The 19550-nt window shown below is 37.2% G+C and overlaps 1 protein-coding gene across 2 annotated transcripts in view; it reads left to right on the top strand.

The window, feature by feature from the left end:
* Window positions 1-19550, top strand: part of b4galt2 (UDP-Gal:betaGlcNAc beta 1,4- galactosyltransferase, polypeptide 2) — a 99511-nt gene continuing 79961 nt past the window's right edge. Inside the window, exons 1-2 of one of the 2 annotated variants that reach the window (XM_042718532.1) lie at window positions 1-468; window positions 14909-15341. In XM_042718532.1, the coding sequence (XP_042574466.1) occupies window positions 15005-15341 (337 nt within the window). In that variant the 5' untranslated portion in view covers window positions 1-468; window positions 14909-15004. The remainder of the gene's footprint in view (window positions 469-14908; window positions 15342-19550) is intronic. The other variant, XM_042718531.1, reaches the window with a different exon arrangement.

Below are 19550 nucleotides of genomic sequence, written 5' to 3'. Positions count from 1 at the left end.
CGGCGAATAAGCGAACCTCCATTTGAGCCTTCCGAGTCTCCGTACTAAAGAAAACCTGCCTCCCTATGCCTTTATTCGCACACCCATCATCTCTCCTCGCCAAAAAGCACAGAACGGACAGATGAAAATACACGGCAAAATATTTAGTATCATCACTGGAGTGTACGCTGCTGTCAAGGGCTCTCAACAACATGGAGATATATAATATTCCTGCGATATGGCATAATCCTTTCATCAGTGTGCATTTCTTTCAGAAAAATGAATTAATCGGCGTTGTCGGCAGAAAGAAATAACCCTATCCGGCAAGTAACGTTAACTCCCTCGTTCTATATGGATATTATGAAACAACTAACTGTATTTCACACAGATGACACATTTACAGTTCTTCCGAGATAGACAGTCAGCTGAAGTGAACACAACAAAGATGAATCCCTTATAGAGGAGCTCCCTAGCTTGCAAAGGATCAAGGTAAGAAATGGCATGTTTGCGTTCAGGGTTTGCAGATTTGACACATTTTGTTTTTCTCATCTTTGCATGACTTCCTTTGAACGATGCTCTTTGTTGTTTTTCTCTTATATCGGATGCTATCTTTATTGCCTGCCATCTTGATCAAGGCGCAGAGATATTCCACATACTAGAGATGCTTCCAATACAATCTCAACTCTTGGCCAGATCGCAATACCACAAAATAGGCTTTATTTTCATCGACATGCACATCTCAGCTCCTCCCAGCAGACTCGAGTATTGGGATGATGATGCTGTGTAATGGGACCCACAGCATCCATGGACAGCATCTTGCTCAGTGTCTCCAGATAGGGAGCTGGCAGGACATGTGTGACTTTGTGGCCGAGATGCATCTTTTAATCGCTTACTCTTATTATTAACAAACAACATTATAACACCTATTTACACATCGCAAGAGTGACTTCAAACATGATTAAAGCCATATTGCATGTCTATACACTTTCTTAAGCACGAATAGATACATTTTAAAATCTTTTATCATTGGTTACTATTTTTATGAAAATTTTTGAATCCATCATGTTTGCAGACTTAATGGGAAGTGTTATTGAATATTGTGTGGTAATCTTTCTAGAGGTGGTTTATGAATCAAGGCTGGAATAACTAGAAATTTGTTGAATATTTACAAAAGTTTGGCACATAATATTTCCTATTAACCTTTTGATGAGTAAATTATTGATGAGAGCACATCATGGCACATTAGTCTCATGGCAACTGCTGTTTATGGGGTCCAATTAACATGCAGCTGTTCTCCCTATTTATTTAATCTGTGATTGGAGTATATCTTGTTAATTGCACTTATTGTAATACAGTCCATTCTTAAATAAATATCAGATTTGTTTATTGTAAGCTCATACAGTATATGGCATTGAGGCACTTTCCCAAAACCTCTTTTTTTTATGTTTTTTTTTTTTTTTTTTTTATGTTTTAAGGGGTTTTAGGATTGTTTGTTTCACTTGTAAATTAACCATTTTTCTTTCTTTAACCCTTCAGAATCCTTTATCGGGTCTGTTTCTCCTTGATATATTTTCCATCTTGGATGTTACATTCACAAACCCTAACAATAACACACACTTGTCTGTAAGGATCGAATCTTTTGAATCCGTTTTAATAGGTTTTGCTTCTAATTTTTAAAATAAATTTCAAATAAATAAAATGTATGTTTTTTTTAAGTAGACTAGCATCATTTCCAATGATTCTGATTCAGTTTAAAGGCTATTCCAGTTGTTTTAAACTACTTTAACAGTGTTATGATGGTGAACATAAATATACGCATATCACTGACAGGATGGAAAGTTAAGGTGGCAGTTTGTTGTTTCAGCTCGACTCATTTGCAGTCAATCACTTTTGCTGTCTTATATGTGCTCCATTAGTTCTCAGTGGATCCTCTAAATGACTTTCTATCAGCATCTGTGTCTGTTCCTCTCATTCACCCACACAATCTGCTTTTCAAGCTCTCTTTCTACAGCGCCATACCCAAGAGCCCAAGGGCAGATTGTCCGCTGGTCCATTTTACAGTTTGTTTTAAACAGGAGCTGCTCTGTTTGGCTAATCTATCTCCATCCACCAGAGATAAATGACCTTTTGAGGCTGCCGCGATTCCTTTTCTTACTCGATGGGAATGGTTTTGATTGGAAATTAGGGGCAAATGTATATTGTGTTTTATTGAACAGTGCAAATTTAGACACCGGATCACTGGTCATACAGATGAGAAATCATTGGGTGTTGGGATTTGTTGTCATGGGAACAGTAAGACCCCGTGACACAAAGGTGGCATGAGTTGGACTGCTTTGTTTTGAACACTGGCTTTGTCTGATTCTCTCAAAGTTCAAGTTAATTTTTCTGCACTCATGAGCATGAAAATAACAAATCATTAACGATATCAGACCAAGTCTAGTTGCGCCCGGAAGTACAGAATGTGTTTGTAGTTTATTTCTTAGGGAGTTGCAAGGGTATTTAGGTGAATGGGGATAATCATGTCTAAGTCTATCCAGATGCCAACTTAGAGGTCCGTCCAAACGAAGGCTTCAGCTGTGGCGGTTTAATTTGTCTCTTGGCTCGGAGTAGAGTGAGCAGCTGGACTTGAGGCAGGCAAAAGCTGTGGCCGCGGTCTGTGGAGCTTACAAGCTAACAGAGCTGGAGCGCAGCCACCCACGACTTCCTTCTGCTTGTTTGTGTGCTGTGATATAGACTGTGTGTAGAGACAATGCTGTCTCATAATTAGCCGCTCGGATTCACACGTCGGTGCGATGACTTACCTTTGTGATATTCCGAATTAGATACATTTCAAAGCCTGAAAGGACTCGATTATGTAACTGTTTAGTGTTCATGTAAGGCAGCTGAAACTATGTCAAGCTTGAGTTAGCCTTACAGGAATATTCCACGTTCAATACAAGTTGAGCTTGTATTGACCCCACTCACATTTTCTTAAGGTTATGGTTTTTGGAGGATTTGAAAGCAGAAATGTGAAGTGGCATTGTTACTGTTAAACTAAAACTAGTAATATATATATATATATATATATATATATATATATATATATATATATATATATATATCTATATATATATATATATATATATATAAATAAAACTTAGCTAAAATGGACATTTGAAATTTTGCATTTGAAACTGACATAAAGGCTGACATTAAAAGTTGAAATACAACTAAAACTAAAATAAAAATAAATTAAAGCTAAATAGAAATATTAAAATACTTATAAAACATTAAAAACATAACAAAAATACTAAAACGCAAACTAAAATTTAAATGAACACTAGAAATACGAAAAAAATACAATATTGATAAATACTATAATACAAACAAAAATGATGTGAAGCTCTTAGATTCATTCTTGTGTATTATTTCAGCTATAAAGTGAGTATTTTTATGTTTATGGATTGGCTCCAATTACTTCCATTACAAGTTCCTCACTGTAACCCAATATTTGATTTGGTTTGTTGTTGTTTTCAAGGACAAGGAGGCACAGATTGAACATATTTTTTGTAGCAATTAACTTAGCTTGTTTTGAGCATGGAATGTTTCTTTAATTTTGTTAAACTGCAGTGATTAAATATTACATGGTTTTAAGTACAGTATTAATGATTAATATTAGTATCATATTATTTCCATTTTTACACTGTAGTTTTCAGACCTCTCATTTTCTCGCATAGTCAAGCTATTGTAGAGAGGGTAACACAACACAACACAGGATCTTGTAAGTGATGTTTACATCACAGGAGTGAGTTGAATGTGTTTTGAAAAGTGTAGGCTACACTCGTGGTGAGATTGAAAGCGTAGCTGAGTGGGTCTTCAAGCAGAGTGCCATTCAGTATAATCTGAAATTGATGTCACGTTTGCATCCCACTGAACAGGTGCTGGCCACAGATTTCCAGCCAGAGGAGGATGGAAGCCTGCAGGCAGAAAAGCACACTTTTAATGTGGAAAAATCGTCTTAGGTTAAGGAATTTTAGGTGGATATTTTCAATATGTGGGCTCTTAGCTGCCTCCCACTCAATATGAAGCATCTAATTAAGCTCATTTGAATCTTTAGCGATTAGTGGGTGGGGTTTTCTTCTGGGATGTTCTGCTGAGTCTGACTTTGTAACCCAATTTGAGCTTGACAGCTTTAACTAGAGTATTGCCAAAGCTGTTTGAAGCTTATGCAAAACAACTTATGCCTGTATTATGTTTCTTTTGAAAGAAAATTGATTTAGAGTTACTCACTGATTTTAGTTTTTGTGTTTTAGTAGTACCTGTGAACGATGCATTGTTGTGTATTTTTTCCTCTAGTGTAGTTAAAAAGACTAGTAATGTAAAGCAGGCAGTGTTTTGTTTGGAAAGTGTAGTTATTTTTCCTAAGCACTCATTCCTGTCTGTCATTGGTCAGTGGAACAGATAGTCCCGCCCCCAAACTCACACCATTGGTTGAACCATGTGTTGAGTTGATCAGATGCTCAAATTAATATATCTGTGTAACAACTATTCTAGATACAAGCAAACATTTTTAAATGAAACAATTAATAACATAACTGTAAATGTACATCACAAAATATTGGCAGAATGGAGAACACTTTAGGCTATTAGACAATATTACTTGTCAATACGGTGCAATGTTCAACTCATAGGAGTGGCAACATGCCAATAACCTTGATTAACGAAGGTCTTTATGTCCCAAATCCATTTATTCCTATAGCGAATATCAATATCTTAGTCTGATTCATTAAGATTTTACGAGTCAAATTAAAAGTCGTAAAAAGCGACCTCCTCTGTTTTTAACACCTCTCCAGATTTGAACAGGATGAAACGCTCTTTACATTAAAGGTGGGGTAAGTGATTTCTGGGAACCAATGTTGATATTTCAAATCACTAAAACAAACACATCCCTACCCCAAAAGGGTCTCGCCCCTATTTTGATAGCTCCGCCCCACACATGCGTACGCAACCTAGGCACAATTATGGCGGAATCTGCTGTATTATTATCTGCTGTATTAAACATATTATCTTACTTTTCAGACATACTTTGGGAGCTGACACTTGAAACAGACAGTGGAGGAGGTTTAGACGCTCCAGGCTTATAGGGTGTTGAAATAAATGTGTCTTTATCATAGCTGAAGGGAGCAACAATAAAAACCAATATTAACAAACAAGCGAACATGACACACAAGCATATTCAAGCAAAAGCCAGCATATATTAGTTCTGTGAAACAAAGCAAAACCAATGTTACTCACCTTCTTCCGCAGACGTTTTCCTCTTTTGTTTTTTATCCGCCATCTCTATCTTTCTGTCTTAGCTCAGCTCGGCTAATGTCCATCCTGTGCACTGAGCGCTCTCTCTCCTCCACATCATGAGTAGACACGCCCCTTACTGCTGATTGGCTACAAGTTTGTTTTGGTACTCGGACCGACTCAGTTTTCTAAAGCATTTTTGAAAAAATATATACCCCACCTTTAACAGAAGTGTAAGTATTTTATGCAGTGGCATGTAGCATATGTTGTTGGCGGAGCTCCAGAGCACAGGTTTAGGGATGTGTGCCAGTGTGAGGTGAGTGATGTCATGTCCACTGGGAGGCTGGGATTCAGAGTAATGAAATGATAGCCAGAGGCCAGTGACTCTCAGCTCGACTCTCTTCACCTGCTGCCATGAGTGTTTATCAACTCTTTAGTCCTGCACAGGTATGACATGTCATGCCACTGACCCCTCTACCTCACACTCATGTGGCAGTGCTGGGAAGTGGGTGAGTGGATGCAATCCCTTTTTTTTTGTTACTAGTTTGTGAAAGTGAAAATTTTTTGGCCTTAAGCAAAAAAAAAAAAAGAAAATTAAATAAATAAATAAATATAAATAATTATAATTAAAAAATGGCAGTATAATGCAGGTTATAATTAAAGGGGTCATATGATGCTGCTAAAAAGAACATTATTTTGTGTATTTGGTGTAATGAAATGTGTTTATGCACTTTAATGTCAAAAAAAAAAAACACATTATTTTCCACATACTGTACATTATTATTTCTCCTCTATGCTCCACCTTCTGAAATGCGTCGATTTTCACAAGGCTTATCTCTCTGAAAAGCGAGGTGTGCTGTGATTGGCCAGCTATCCAGCACGTTGTGATTGGCCGAATGCCTCAAGCGTGTGACTGAAATGTTACGCCTCTTAACATATTGTGATGCCTTGTCCAGCTGGAGTGATGAGACAAAAACATAAAACCAATTATAAACATGATATAAACATGATTTCTAGTCGTGTTTTCTTTTGGAAGGCAAAAACAAAGTAGTTTCGCTTTCTCAACGAAACAGCGTCACACACCATGGCCTTGAGTGAGCCGCGGCCGGCTTGAGTGAGCAGAGGCGGGCGGCTTCTACGAAGGAGCGTACCTTGGTCTTGCAGCAACCACATGTGACGACCCCGGGCTGGACGCTGCTTCGTCCACAGTGAAAGCCGATTCAGCGATCCACAGTGCAAAGTTGATGTATTTCCTCAGCGACCAGCACGGATCAGCCCCAGGCATGACGAAGCGGATATCGTCCTCTTTTGGAAGGCCAAACAAAGTAGTTTCGCTTTCACAGTGAAACACACAACGTCTATACGACATGGTGGCGGCGGCAACAACAATACTACAACGAGAATAAAAGGAACGCTGCCTTTCTTTGCGTGAACATCTGGGCGGCATTATGCAAATCTTCCCACATAGTGACGTAGAGATGTGGGGGCGTGTTAGAACGAGGCGTTTCAGGGGAGCATGGACGAGTCTCAACTTTTATAAAGAATAACTCTTTGGATTTGAGACTTTAGTCTTTGCAACTTCACAGATCTTCTTTATTCACCAAGAGCTTGTAACACTCCAAAGAGAAAGGAAAATTTGGAATCGCATCATATGACCCCTTTAAAAATAAGACTGATTGTATTTGTTTATGGTGTGACATGCCAAATACTGTATCATATTATACTCCTGGTGTAATGTCACACCATAGTATGTTGCATGCAAACAGTCTGCACCCTAATTGAAATCAAATACCATTCTTGTAGCATGTCAACTTTAATAGAGCAACAATGCTTTGAATGTACCAATTTCAACACAGAGAGGGTAGAAACATGTTTTGATGTTTATTTCGAAATTCTCAATAGAAATGTATGAGCCCTTAGTATAAGATGAAATCCTAGAGCTTTCTGACCGTTCAAGGCTCAGAAAGACAGTAAGGACATTGTTACAGTAGTCTTAGGTCTTGGGTCTAGTCTTAGCTGCTGTAGGTCCCGTGGGTTTGGAACGATATGAGGGTAAGGAATTAATGACAGAATTTTTATGTTAGGGTGAACTAACCCTTTAAAATTCAGTTGGTTTACTTTCTTGTGGTCTGACAAAATTTTGTTTATTAGTTAAAAAAAAAACAGGTTTCTATATTATTCTGAAATATGCATAAAAATATGCTGAACATGCAAATTGTAAATTATATGGATCTTTATAAAATGATCTGCCAATATCTGGCAGCTATAGGTTTTGGAGCAAAGCGATAGAGATTTTCAGCAGAAAACAACTATAAATTAGTTATATTCACACCTCACTAGTTCATACATGCCTTCAAGTTTGATAAGTTTCACACTCTTTGGTGTGAGATATTGCTTGGCTTGTTGCTGGCCTCAGAGTAAATTTAAGACTCTAAAAGTATGTATGCCAGTTTTAAGAGAAAATGAGTGATTGCCATTCCTTACAAATATATATTGTTTGAATATTCACACATTTATGGTGTCCATGTCAATTCATTTGTAGAATTTATAGCTAATTGACAATAGATGTTTGATGGGGTGCCAGTAAATACTGTTTTCAATATAGTCATCTTTCTTTCAAATTGGTTTAATTTTGCTTGTAGGCAATTAATTCGTGAACTTTGCACATAGTAGATATTGTATGAAATTAGCATTTTTTTAAGTGACAGTCCATAAATGTTTTCTGTTATTAAGTCACTGGGTTTTGAGCTCAAATTTCACTCTGTGAAGAAATGATCTGTCTTGAGTCATCTACTTAAGTCTAAATCAATTTACAAATAATGCCACTCAACTTAAATTTAAAGGCACAATATGTAATTTTTCACTGCTATGGGGCACATGTTCAAAATAAACAAAGACCAGGTAGCGTAGTTTGATGACCCCGTGACTGAATGTGTAATCATGGGAGTTGTCGTCTTCATCCCCACAGCCGATGCAATCCGACGGGACTCGGGCAGAAATCATGTTCATGGATGAGCTAATGATTTATTAACGTAGTAGAATGAAGCAGGGTGAGGCTGAAAGCCATCAAAGCGAAACGAGGTCGCTGAACGAGCGCGACACATGGCTCGAAAGCAGCGGTGTTTTTATTATGCTAATCAAGGGTGTGTGATGTCATCGGCAGGCGATACAATGACACTATGGACACGGTCCGTGTCACTAGTTAAAATTGCTTATTTCTCTGGATTTAAACATTCTTTGAAACATTTGGGATAATGTAAGTACACAAGTCAGCAAAATATATAACACTGTTCTAGTGGGTTTTGGATATTTTAATAAAAAAAATCTTACATATTGTGCCTTTAACCCACAGTTCTCGTCTTGACAGCCCCAATAAATATAATGTTGTGTGGTGGCAGTTCTCTTAATGGAAGATCATTTCAGAATTATTGTAAAAGGCAAAATGTGCATGATTGTAGTTCTCTATTTTCAGATAAAATATGCTCCAGTAACCCTACCCATTACTTATTTCTTTGCGTTTATAATTTGGGTAGTTTTCCAGAAGTAAAGCATTGGAGGAAACCCTTTTCAGTCATTTTGCCCTTCATACGGAGCTGATGATTTATACTGATCATAGTGCTGCTGACAGTCGCAGTCCCTCACACATGTATGATGAAGTTTCCTGTCTGTTTAGTGTCTCACTTGGTGCTGCCACCCTATTAAACATGCTCTTGCTTTTAAACATCAAAGTCAGGGCCTGATTGGCGTCTCTAGGCCTAATTAATTTCTCTTAGGAGGAGCTGGATGGGTTGAATCCCCTCATGTCAAGTCTTAGCATGTTGTTTGAAAATGAGCCTGATAAGAGAGCGTGAGTTTTTCCATCATGAGGATGAGAAGAGCTCCGAGGTGAATTGTGTTTTCATCTACTGTATTTTGAATGAGAGCAGGAGGGTGGCTATAGGGCTTTTTAATCTTGGATGGAGACCAAAATGGAAAATGTTTCCAGTAAATAAAGGCACAGCTTGTTGGGTTGGGCCCAGTTTATTATTATTTTATTTTATATTTTTGCATTGTTATAAATGCTAAAAAAAATGTTGTTTGAAAGTTTTTGATTGTAAATGGGTTAGTCTTTAATTAAGAAACCTTTACTGTGTCTTAGGTTGATTTTAAAAAGGAAATTGTTGAAAAATATTCTGCCCAGCTTTAAGTTGTTTTTGTCTCTTTAATTAAATGTTTTTTGTACGTTTTTAGTATTAAAAATGTCTACCAGCAATAGTGGAGGAAGGTAAAATTTTCCAGATTTTTGGGGCTCGTATTTTTTAGATTTCCTTTCATATTTTGTTTATAAAAGGTATTTAAATTAAGAAACTAGTTTGCACTTTCTCTAAGAAAAAAATATTTGAATTGGCATCACATCCAGCATTTCAGAGACCAATTTACATTTTTGCAAAAAAAAAATGTATTTGGTTATAATGAAAATTAGAAGCAACAGGGGAGCACATGAGGATCAGAAAAGTAACTTTGTATGTTTTTTTTTTTTTATTTCATTGGATATCTGTTATTATTTTAGAACTGCTAGTTAACTTGTTCAAGGCTTATTTCTCCAAAAATGTCATTACCATCACAAACACAATATCATGTTTTTATTCCAAGACATATGATGTTTCATTTGTCAAGGTTTCAAAGAGATCTCAACTGAAGAATCACCCAAATGCATTATGGCACATTAGTGTTAATCAATTATAGCTCTCAAGACAATCTGTCGTCTGACCAGAACCAGAATCTGTGGTTCCCGAGCCATTAAATCTCACATTTATGCCTCCATCTAGCTAGGCAGTATGTAAACAGATGACTGATGAGTCTTTTGTGAACCGCAACCATTAATGTCATTTTGAATTATTGAGAAACTGGAGAGGCTGCCCACCTAAATCTTCCAGAACTCTGCGGTCTGTCCATTTTAATGTCACAATCACATGGAAGTTACAGCTGTGTGCGAAAGAGAGCATGAGAGAGTGATTAATATATTGTTGGAAAGTGCTTTAGGCTGTGGGAGATGGCTGGATCTGTCATTTCCTGATGCAGATGTGCTCTCTGAAGCGCAAGATAACCCTCCCACTCCACCAGATGTTTCTTTATTGAGTCACTCATGCTGCGCTTCACCTGTTTCTTTTTCCATTCTAGCTGTTGCTTTGTCACTTCAGGAAGGACACGGTACAATTCCCACACAATTATTTTTCTTCAAATCATGAATAGCAGCCTTGAATGACTATTCAGTGTTTAATTGGTGGCCTACAAGCTATCCTTCTGCTCCCATGAAACTGTTTATGAAAACTAGACTATGGTGCAAAATGACACACTCAAACATTTGGGGTTGGTTTTCTATTTTAATATATTTAAAAATATATTCAATTCTGACATTTCAGCATACATTACTCCAGTCTACAGTGTCATATGAACATTCAACAGTCATTCTAATATGCTGCTTTGTTGCTCGAGAAACATTTCTTATTATTATCACTATTGAAAACAGTTGTGGTGATTAATATTTTTGTGTATACCAGGATTCTTTGATGAATAGAAAGTTTAAAATAACATTTATTTAAAAAATAAATCTTTTTTTATATTATAAATGTTCTTGCTGTCACTTTTGATTTAATGCATCTTTTGTTTTTTGTTTTTTATCTTACTGATCACAAATTGAAAGGTACTCTATATTTGCCATTGTATCATAATGTAGTAAAAAAATAATAAAAAAAGGCTCTGTAATATATTTTGACTGTCATTTAAGCATAGATCATTATAATATAGCTCAGCAAGCTTGCTATATAACACGGTTCAATTTAAAATAAATTTTGTATAGGCATGTACTGCAAAAACTTAAATCTCTCCTTTTTACTGTTTAGTTTACATTTGATTATTTAGTGAATGTTAGGTTGAAGGCCAGCATTAATAATGCAAACCAAGAAAGTGCCACTGTTCGGTTTGTTGGTTATAAAAAATTAACCATATAGAAGCTGTACATGTTTTGTTGCCAGTTTATTTGATGAATTCTTTTTTGTGTCGATTTAAAACCTTGCATTTTTTCCCATTAGTTTATGGAATAGTTGGGATGTAAAATATTCATTAGCCTCTATTTCTGGCTAATTTTGTTATGGGTCAGCCTGAGCTGCTTGGGTTTGCGCTATAGTGTCAAGCTTTTAGTTTATTAAGTTTTTCTAATGTGGGAAACTATGTGATTCAGGGGCTTGGCTTGTTATTGATCCTGACTTTTTTGAGACCAAATTGCTAACTTCTGGAGTGTTCAAAAAATGTAACCTCATTAACATTGGCGTTTTCAACAGATGCTTTGAGAACCAGTGCATGCATAGTAAGTCTGTCTTTGAGAGTATGAATGATATTACAGTGAAGTGGATATACTAAATGAATGAGCACAGTCCTGTGGAACTTATTCTAGGGCATTTGGAAGTTTTCCATTAATTGAAGAATTGATTAGATAGCATTTGAAAAGAGTAGCTGGTTTGATATTGCCTTATTAATTAATTTTATTGTCATTCTATATTGCTTTATTCCCAAAATGACTGTTGAAATTTAGCTATAAAGTGCTTTAATAAAAAGCTTTGTACTTTCAGATGGCTAAGAAGTGAAGCTAAGGAAATGATGTGTGGTAAGAACTTTGGAGAAAGTCTTTTTGCTCAAAATTTTGCCAAGGGGGTCTTCTTCTACAAGGCCTTTGGAGCTGTGATGAATATTTTAGAAGCTTTGGTACTGGGACTTCAGCATACAATATATTCTTTGAGACAAACTTCTAGTTCATAGAAGAGAGTAAAGTTTAAGAAGTAACTGATGACAGCAAAAGCAAAGGCAAGGAGTTTGCAAATGTGATTTTGAGAGAAGACCATATTTAAATGGAGTAGCAACTTAGAGTGACCTCAGTCTTATTGAGTTAGTGTTATATTGATGTCCTATATTAAGGACCATTACTGTGCTGAAACATCCACCCACAGCTCCAGCTCCAGAGCAAGATACACACTGCAGAATTTGCAGCCTCCGTTGGCTTTCCTTGGACGTTAACCTGAATGATCACAGGAAATGTGATAATTAGAGGGAACTGTGAGTGAGGCTGAGAGACTGATTTCAGGTCTCTTGTTAAAGCAGGCGAACAATAACTGAATGATGTACTGATGTGAGTGTGCAACTACTGAACACTTTCTGTTCCATAAGGCCACAGGAGGTGAAAAGACAAAAAAAAAGAACAGAATTATGAGCTAAGTGGCTCTTTTTAAGTGTAAGTTCTATATACAGGCCTACCACAAAAGTTATTTTGTCATTGTTAAATTGTATTCATGCATTACCTGATTTGACATTTCTTTTTATAGTGCAAGAGTACAGGTGGAAAAGTACCAACATTACACATTAAATCAATCAAAATGTTAATTGCAATGTTACAAAAAATCTATGTATTTCAAATAAATACTGTTTCTTTGAACATTCTATTCATCAAATAACCTTTCTGACCCTGCCTGGACACCAATGGACACCACTGCGGTGACTAACAGAGAAGAGAAAAAAAATGTTGAATAAAATCTTTATTTTTGTTTTCTTTAGCACGCAAAAAGTATTCTCGTAGCTTCATAAAATTATGATTGAACCACTGATGTTACATGGACGATTTTAACGCTTTTACTACCCTTCTGGGCCTTGAATGTGTCAGTTGCATGCGGTCTATACAGGGTCACACACACACACACCAGTCATCTTCTATTCTTTTTTTGTATCTTACCTCTTCTCCCACCTCTCAGTAGCAGTATTTTTGGCTTGTTCCTGTGTCTGTTACTGCCGGTGTGATTCATTATGGGGGTTGGTGAGTGTTGAGCGATTCCCTAAAGGAGCTCAAACCAGGCTGAGCCGTGTGAATTGTGTCAAAGAGTGTTTTTTTTTCTCCCTAGTGCTGATGATGGGTGTTGCAGAGGAGGCACATGTTATGGTGGGCAGTGGACGAGGGTGCAGGCGAGGTGTAGTTACGGGCCCAGACTCTGCAGGTGTTGAGAAATCCCAATATCCTATACTTTCTCCCCCACATGGTCAGCCTGTGCATTAGCGCTTACAAGCTGCTGATGTGAGCCCCCTATCTGAACTGCCGTGGGGGAGCTTTTAACAGCTGGGCATGTGTGAAATCAAGAGGCTTTCCCATCCAGTTTCATCCAGTGATCACGCCAGGAGAGAGTGAGAGGGAGAAATTAGCCGCATGTCTCTGACTTCAGGCTGTTGATTCGTAAACTTCCTTGCTTTTGGCCTCTTAGGGTTGATTGGAAAATCCCATCAATATTGTAATTGCTCACAGCAAGACTTGGATAGCTATTAAGTGTTTTCTAGTTTATCCCAATGAAACCTGGAGAAGGCTGGAGTTATACTGTTGCTGTGTAAATTACATTGTCTTGAATAGTTTTTTCTTACATTTATTTTTTCTTCACATGGCTAATGGGGCTGTGAAAGTGACTTTAGACTTTCTTTATCAATATTATGCAGAAAAATAATGATGTGAAAAATACATTTTATGTTAAAGATCATTCATCTTCAGGGTTGATTGTATTCTCTTTTTAAATGCATATGAAGAATAATTGCCATGGATCTAAGTACAAAGCAGTCTTATTCTGTAATTAAAGTGTGGCGTAAACCTAGTGTCAGTCCAACTTAAATAATGTACTCACAAGATTCTAGATTGCTATTGTTCACTTAATAAATGATTAATGAATAAAATCAGTGTTTCAAAGCTTGTGGGTTCTTCCAGCTGTGAACAGCAAGAAAAAAAAAATCAAAGTGCAAATAATAAAATGCAGCTAACTATATAGCAACATATATCGTTTTCCAAAATTAAAACTGACAAAACTGGCCATGAACCATGAACTTAATATTAATATTACTGTTAATATCAATGTTTCACCAAATACATTTTTGTTCAAAAGGTCAAAAGTTTAGCATCTTTTTGACTGTTTTCTATTTTAATATATTTAAAAATATTATTTATCACTCTGATGTCAGAGCTGATTTTTTTTTTTTTTTTACTACAGTTATTACAGTCTTCAGAAATCATTTTGAGTTTTGTGCTCATTTTGTGTTGAAAATAGCTTTTTTCACTTTTGATAAACATAATGCATCCTTGCTAAATAAACAAATAAATAAAAATCTATTATTTTATATTAATAAAAAAATATAATTAATTAAAAAACTTTACTAGCCCCAAACTTTTGAACAGTAGAGTATATTTGAAACATTTTGGTAGCATGTTGGATTGCCACTCCTTTATAGAATATGGGTGCTAAGCAAAACCAGTTGAGGACTTCTAATTTATGTAAATGCTATAAATGAATTAGGCTATGTTACATTCAAGCACACAGATTATTATCACATCTACTACTGCAGTATTAGCATGGTTATAGGGAAGCTACTCTGACATCGTATTAATTAACATAATTAGTGTTTGGTTAAACGGTAATTGTCTGCTGCAATAGAGAGCATTTAAACCTAACAATACACAATGCTTCAGTTTAAAGCTTTTTCTGCATTTAGAATTATGCCTGGTCTTTAGGTCCGATGGGCATCTGAAGTTTGGTCTCACCCCAACAGTAAAATCATAAATGCTCAGGAGTCTAATATAACTCCCCTCGTTTTTGTTTTGTAGGTGATATTAGTAAATTGCAGTCCGGGAGGGTTCAGCGGTGCAGAGAGGTGACGTTGACCGGATGTGTGTAGCGGAGCGTGCCGTGTGGCTTTGACCATGAGCCGGCTGATGTTGGGCCGGACCCTGGAGCGGATCTGCAAGGCTGTGCTGTTGCTCTGCCTGGTGCACTTCCTCATCATGATGATCCTCTACTTCGATGTCTACACCCAACGCTTCGACATCTTCAGCCGTTTCAACAATGGCCGTGGAGCGAACAGCTCACGAGGACCCCACCACTACTACTATAATTTCTCCAGCGGAAGGCCCAACACTACCTTTGCAAGCTACCTGGCCACAGCTGACCATCTTCTGCCCAGCACCAAGCCAGAGGCCAACCACACACCGCCGACCCCAAAGCCATTACCGCCATGTCCGGAAGTACCTCATGGCCTGGGTGAGTTCCTGTTGGTGTGGGCAGCACATTGACTCTAAATAGAATCAAAATTGTAACAAAATTGTGGCTATTATTAAACTAGAACTTATGGTCAACTACACACTACAACTCAAAATTTTGCCATATGTTTTTCACCAAAATGAGGGTATAACTGAACCACCAGCATTTGTGTGAAAGTGAAAAAATTAGGACAAAATATTATAATAAAACTTAAATATCTGATAGTTAGTGTCATAAAAATATTAGTAGGAATAATGAAAAAGTCTCTTTATAACAATGAAAAAATATTTTCTTATCAATTGAAACTGCTGTCTGAGAATCCTTAGGCCTTATAGCTCTGAGTGGGATTAAATAATAAAAAAGTAAAAAAAATAGAGAGGCAAAATATTGGATTTTTGACGATATGCTATATTTTTAACTAATTTTGGCCAATATCCGGTGCCGATACCAATATATTTCCTTATGTTTAAAAGACCTCTTACACTAGCTTGCTCTATTCTTTTTCTATTCTATCTGTTTTATTTTTATTTATTATATTATTTAAAAGCCCTTGCTACGTGTACTGCGTTAAGCTAACTGAGACTTGTTATAGCACTTATATATCATTGCTCTTTTGTTGATTTTGATTGCTTCAGTTGTCCTCATTTGTAAGTCGCTTTGGATAAAAGCGTCTGCTAAATGACTAAATGTAAAATGTAAATGTAAATGTTTGGAAATAACAACAAGTCTCTCCAGTGCAGAGATTATAAAAAATAAAATATATTACACATTAATGAGTAAATCTTTATACAGGGTATAAAATTATTTAACCTAATTTACAAGTGTCATGTTTGTGATTTTTATTCATGTAAGCTATAGCTTCTGACTTTTAACAAAACTGACTCATGATTTTATGACATTAATCACTGCTTTATTTGTGCAATGTTAATGTTATTTGTGTATTTTACTTTCATTTCTATTACAAGTAGGCCTAAAGTGCCCCCTAAATAATAAAATGCTTCACCCCTGCGGACGGGACGATGCAAGTTCGGTAATTCTGCAAACAGCAGCGTACTTTATAACGTCAGTCAGCTCGCCTTGGCTACAGAAATTTTCCTCACTGTATTTACAATAAGACGAAATGATATCAAACACCACTGCATCTTTTCGTTTTCATTTAAACATATTAATAGCCGCAGAAATGTAGTTCAGGGAAAGTATACATACATTACAATGAAACAAAATATTATATCAAACAGTATTGCTTATTTTCATTTAAACATATTAATAGAATAAACACTAAAGATTACCTGTAAGATTTACCTAAAACGAATTATATCTTATGTTTAACCACTACAGAGATATCAGAGCCAGCGGCAAATGTCAGAATGACTGGCCGAGTTGAGGCTGCTCTCATCGGGAAACATGAGCACTGAGCACCCGCTGATCACGTGGAGCTCACGAAATCGGCAAAGCACATTTTCAAATAGGTGCTGTCTTTATAAATAAATTTGAGATTTGAGTTTTAAACAACTACATTCTCACCTGAAATACTTTTAAAACTACATTTTATGACAGTAACAGTAATATTTTTTACAAAATTATATGACTATATGGTGGTTGAAATACAATGCTGCATGAACTAAACCAATCAGCATGTTCAGTGCCCAAGTCCCGCCCCCGAAATTTCCGGACCTTTGAAAAAGTACTAACTTGCGAGCAGAGACTTTCTGAGGGGCAAATTTTTACCCTGAACTTTATTTAGATTCTGGTTCCTGCAGTGGAAACACACTGAGTACCGGCCCAAAGTCCCTAGTTCCTGGGGAAAGTTCCTGCGGTGGAAACGGGGCTTTAGACAATAACCTCTTGGCAAGGATCTAGGTCAGGCTTCCTTGTTGGAACTTACTTCCTTAAAAGTAAGAACAAAATCCCTCAATTACTACAGTGATCGAGCATTCAGTTGTGCAACGAAAAAAGAATAATATGAATAATACGAGGGACAGTAACACATGGAAGGCACACAAGCCTCAAAACTCTCAATTAGTGGTCTGACCAGTTGAAATATAGGAAGCAGATGATGACTGGTGTGTTATAAGGGACATGTGGGCAGGACCCCAGCCATTGTTGCCCATCTCAGATCCATAATGGATTCTCTGCAGACTCCAATTACTGTAAAAGCCGTTGTCTCGCTCTGTTTTCCGAACTGACTGGAGAGTTAAAATGGATTTAACATCAGCATGTACTTCAGCGCACTTATATTTCATCCGCCGATGCGCTTTATTACAGTCTCTTGCACAGTTTATGACGTATTCAGAGAAAATTACATGTGTGCATGACTAACAGGACTGTACCAATTTACTGTCTCATTACTGTGTCAATCTATCCTTGTTCACCTTAAAAGAAAATATATGGAGAAAGGGACAGAACCACTTTACGGCATGTCTTCCTAGGTGTGATTATTATGCAACAGGAAGTCAGAGCCCTGTACGTAAGGTGAAATACCTCTTCCAGAGTAATATACCCAATCTGCATGGAAAAAAAAATCATTAATTACAATGTCATTGCACTGCATTTTCTACCTCATAATAGGGCAAACCTTCATAATGAATGTGCAGCAGTGCTATTTGATATGCCTGCAAGCAGTGGGCCTTTGCCACCCATATCCTTCTAATGAGTTTAAAGCAGAGCTCTGGAGAGAGTTGAGCTGTGTCATATACCGTAACTCGTCTAGCCTGCTCAGGGGTCTCTCTTTCTTCGTTTTTATACATTTTTATGCCTACCCTCTGGAGTAATGACAGAAACCCAAGATGGCCATCTCAAAACTTATTATTTTCACACTCAGGGCCCAAAATGCTGGGAGAATTTGATCAATGTCTTTGGGGGCTCTTCATGAAATCAGTTTTTGCCTCATCCGTGAGGCAGAGTAGAATCTGTCATTCACTGAAACTTTGACAGGAAGTGTTCAAATGAAAACGCTCTACTGTTTCCACAGCCTTTTTGCGCCCCTTTTTCTGTCTTCTAGCTGCTGCAAGTACAAAGGACCCTGTGTCGACCACCGTTTTCAAAGAAATCCATTGTTTTCAGATGCTTCAGCTGTTAAAGTGTGGAACAGGCTGTTTACGAGACCATCCCAGCCTCTGCAGTTCAAAGCCACATTTTAGTTTGTCGTTGGCAATGCTGCTTAGTCTTCAGTATGCCTCTGTGATGTGAATTTGATGTTTGCTGTCAAGCCAAGACAAGTGCGTCTACAGTAAATGCTTGCTCTTTGGCGATTAGAAAACTGTAAACTTTTTGAAAAATCATCTTGATTGAGATGGCATTAAGCCGTTATTAGCCCAAAGAGATTTTGCAAATGAACATTGATTGGATTTGGCGGACCCTTTCCATCATCCTGTTTACAAGAGCTGACCTGTTAATGTTAGTTTAGAGAGACTCTAATGTAATTGAGGCGTGTAAGAAGCAGACGTTTCCTGAAAGATTTTCTGTGCCGGTCCCAGGTGCGTGTAGAACACGGATCTTATTGCGGCAGAGGCCTGTGGGGAAAACCCAGGCTCTGTGGAAGATTTCATCCCAGCTGGCAGGTGTGGCTTGTGGCTGGTGATGACTCACTGGTGCTGTCTTCCTGGAGGGGAGCTGTGTCAGCATGGCAGCCACCACATAAACGGCAGGAGGCCTTCCACGTTATAATCACTCACGAGCAATTAAACCATTAAAAATAGCCAACAACATGGTATCACGGCAAATAAAAGAGCTTCAACACCGCCGTCGTCTGTATGCATGTACAAATAATTAACTGCACTTGAAGCTTTCATAAAATAAAAAACGAAACACCCAAAACTGTATATGGCATCATCACGAAGACAAACTATGTTTAAACGTGAAATTCTGGAGGGGACGTCGGATAGCGTCATGTGGGGACGTAATGATGTGTGCCATTAATCAGTCTATGTACTGTGACATGTAAAATGGGAACATGAAAGGAATATTCTAAAAGCAACTCATGCAAACACTTTAATCATAAAATTGTCTTATTTAGAATAAGGTAAATAATTAGATTACTGATGCCCATGTAAATGTAGTCAATGTTAACTTAAGACCCGACAAACTCAAAATGCACAGACACCAATTGAAATATACAGACCAAACAAGGATATTCAGTAAGACACAGCTGAACCTAATGAAAAAATCAAATCAATAACCATGACAATGGAAAAAGAAAGCAAACTAAGA

This window comes from Cyprinus carpio, chromosome B2 (assembly GCF_018340385.1).
Source record: "Cyprinus carpio isolate SPL01 chromosome B2, ASM1834038v1, whole genome shotgun sequence".
In the NCBI taxonomy this organism is placed as follows: domain Eukaryota; kingdom Metazoa; phylum Chordata; class Actinopteri; order Cypriniformes; family Cyprinidae; genus Cyprinus; species Cyprinus carpio.
The sequence above is the reverse complement of the archived record's forward strand: the minus strand, read 5'-3'. Positions and strand labels throughout refer to the sequence as shown.